Below are 2238 nucleotides of genomic sequence, written 5' to 3'. Positions count from 1 at the left end.
CAAGCATTTTCACTGTGTGTATTGAAGATCTGGATATTTCCATATTTTTTGGAATCTTATCCTAGATAACACTGGGAACTCAAAGGGAACAAGAGACAAGAAACTTGATTTGTACAGATAGGTACAGCTGTTTGAAATAATGCTGTATTTCATTGTTTCTATATTCTTTTTAATAGGCTTTGACAAAAGCAAAGTCGATTTTGACACGAAAGATATAATTCTCCAGCTATTTTGATCAGCAATGGACAGTTTGATTTGATAACCAAGTTTTCTATTCTGCTATTGCACCAATTATAAGAAAAATTTAATCTTAACCAATATACCTTTCTTACTTTCTGTTATTTTTGTCTTTCTTTGCTTCAAATTCCATTTCCTGAAGATGCCCAGGCACAATAATTCCATCATGACTGCATTTCTCCTCGAGGGTTTAACACACCAGCCAGAACTCCAGATGCCCCTCTTCTTTCTGTTTCTAGGAATATACATGATCACTGTGGTGGGGAACCTGAGTATGATCCTCTTGATCACCTTGGATTCCAAGCTACAGTCTCCCATGTATTTTTTTCTTGGTAATTTGTCATTCTTAGATCTCTTTTATTCCTCAGTTGTTACCCCAAAACTTCTGGAAAACTTTATACAGGAGCAAAATCTTATATCGTATTCAGGATGTATGACACAGCTCTTTTTCTTTTGCGTTTTTGCTATTGGTGAGAGTTACATGCTGGCAGCCATGGCATACGACAGATATGCAGCTATCTGCAATCCATTGCTCTACAATGTCACCATGTCCTGGAACATAAATATTTTGCTGGTGGTTGGGGTTTATAGCATGTCAGGCTTTGGAGCTGTGGTTCATACTACATGTATGATCAAGCTTTCCTTCTGTGAGAACAATGTCATTCACCATTACTTTTGTGACATACTTCCTCTCTTAAAACTGTCGTGCTCTAGCACTCACCTCAATGAACTTTTTGTGCTTCTTGTTGGAGGATTCAATGTATTGGCAACAACTGTGCCCATCATCATCTCCTATGCCTTCATACTCTCCAACATTCTTCAAATAACCTCATCTGAGGGAAGGTCCAAAGCCTTTGGTACCTGCGGCTCTCATGTTACAGCAGTTGGGATTCTCTATGGATCCGTAGCATTCATGTATTTCAAGCCAACATCTAGCAGCAGCATGGTCCAGGAGAAATTGGCTTCTGTGTTCTATACCACAGTGATCCCCATGCTGAACCCCTTGATCTACAGCTTAAGGAACAATGATGTAAAGGAGGTGTTGAGAAATTTCATGAGGAAGAGGCTTGGTCCAGAGTTGCCATGACTTCTGAAGGTCATGTTGCCCATTTGTTATTTTCATTTTCTTAACAATATTTCCCCTATCTGAGCCTAAACTTAGCACTTAACTTGTGTTCCCTTTACCTGGTGCTGGATGCTACTCTTTTACTGAGGTTTACGCAGTTAGCTACTCCTTGAGGAAATCATTCTGAGGCATTATGGTTCACTGTAATTTTATGACAATTAAAAAAATGTTCCTTTTATAAAAAATTACCTGTTAAATGCAAATGAACCTACTTCATCCCTTTCTGAGGATGGCTGAGGTAGCATAGTTTTCTTTCCTTTACTTGGAGTAAAGGGATCTTCATCTTCTGTTTCATATGATTAGTTGTATAACACTCAGGGCAATTCCTATCAGAATAGAATATTTTAAAAATTATCTTTAACACCTGACTGTTGGACAAATTCTAAGTGTATGTGCATACTTGACCAACTTGAAACCCATTTACTAGCTTCTCTTTTTTATTTTGTTCTACTATGTGTGTTTATATATTAAATAAAATAATCAAATTAATGATACTTTTTAAGAGTACAAAGAAATGAAATTAATAAAATATGTGGTGTAAGTAAGATCAATGAAGCATTTCTTGAAAGAATTATTTTAGCATGACATAAATGCCTGGAAATTCAACCCTTTCAAAGTCCGGTTCCATAAATGATAAATTTCCCTGAGGCTCTCCTGATACTGAGATTATGGACAAGCATTGAGAAAATGGACCAACCAATTGTGTTCTGTACTCCATTTCCTTCTGTTCTGTTTCTATACTTTCTTTCCACTCTAGTGACTGACTTCAGAAAGGAATGAGTTACAGAATAAACAGTAACCTCACGGAACTATGCTTCTCAAGTCATATATTTCTTTTTTTTTCAATTTAATTTACTATTTTTATTTTATGTGTA

The 2238-nt window shown here is 36.4% G+C and overlaps 1 protein-coding gene across 1 annotated transcript; it reads left to right on the top strand.

The window, feature by feature from the left end:
- Positions 1 to 379: 379 nt before the first annotated feature.
- Positions 380 to 1324, top strand: LOC103740400 (olfactory receptor 8D1-like). The gene has a single exon (XM_008840976.1). It carries the CDS (start codon positions 380 to 382, stop codon positions 1322 to 1324), a length of 945 nt encoding a protein of 314 aa, XP_008839198.1.
- The last annotated feature ends 914 nt before the right edge of the window (positions 1325 to 2238 follow it).

This window comes from Nannospalax galili, unplaced genomic scaffold (genome assembly GCF_000622305.1).
Source record: "Nannospalax galili isolate Female #2095 unplaced genomic scaffold, S.galili_v1.0 scaffold881, whole genome shotgun sequence".
In the NCBI taxonomy this organism is placed as follows: Eukaryota; Metazoa; Chordata; class Mammalia; order Rodentia; family Spalacidae; genus Nannospalax; species Nannospalax galili.
This window is presented reverse-complemented; position numbering and strand designations above follow the sequence as displayed.

Coding starts and splice junctions, on each gene's coding strand:
- LOC103740400 (XM_008840976.1), top strand. CDS start 380: ATGCCCAGGCACAATAATTCCATCATGACTGCATTTCTCCTCGAGGGT.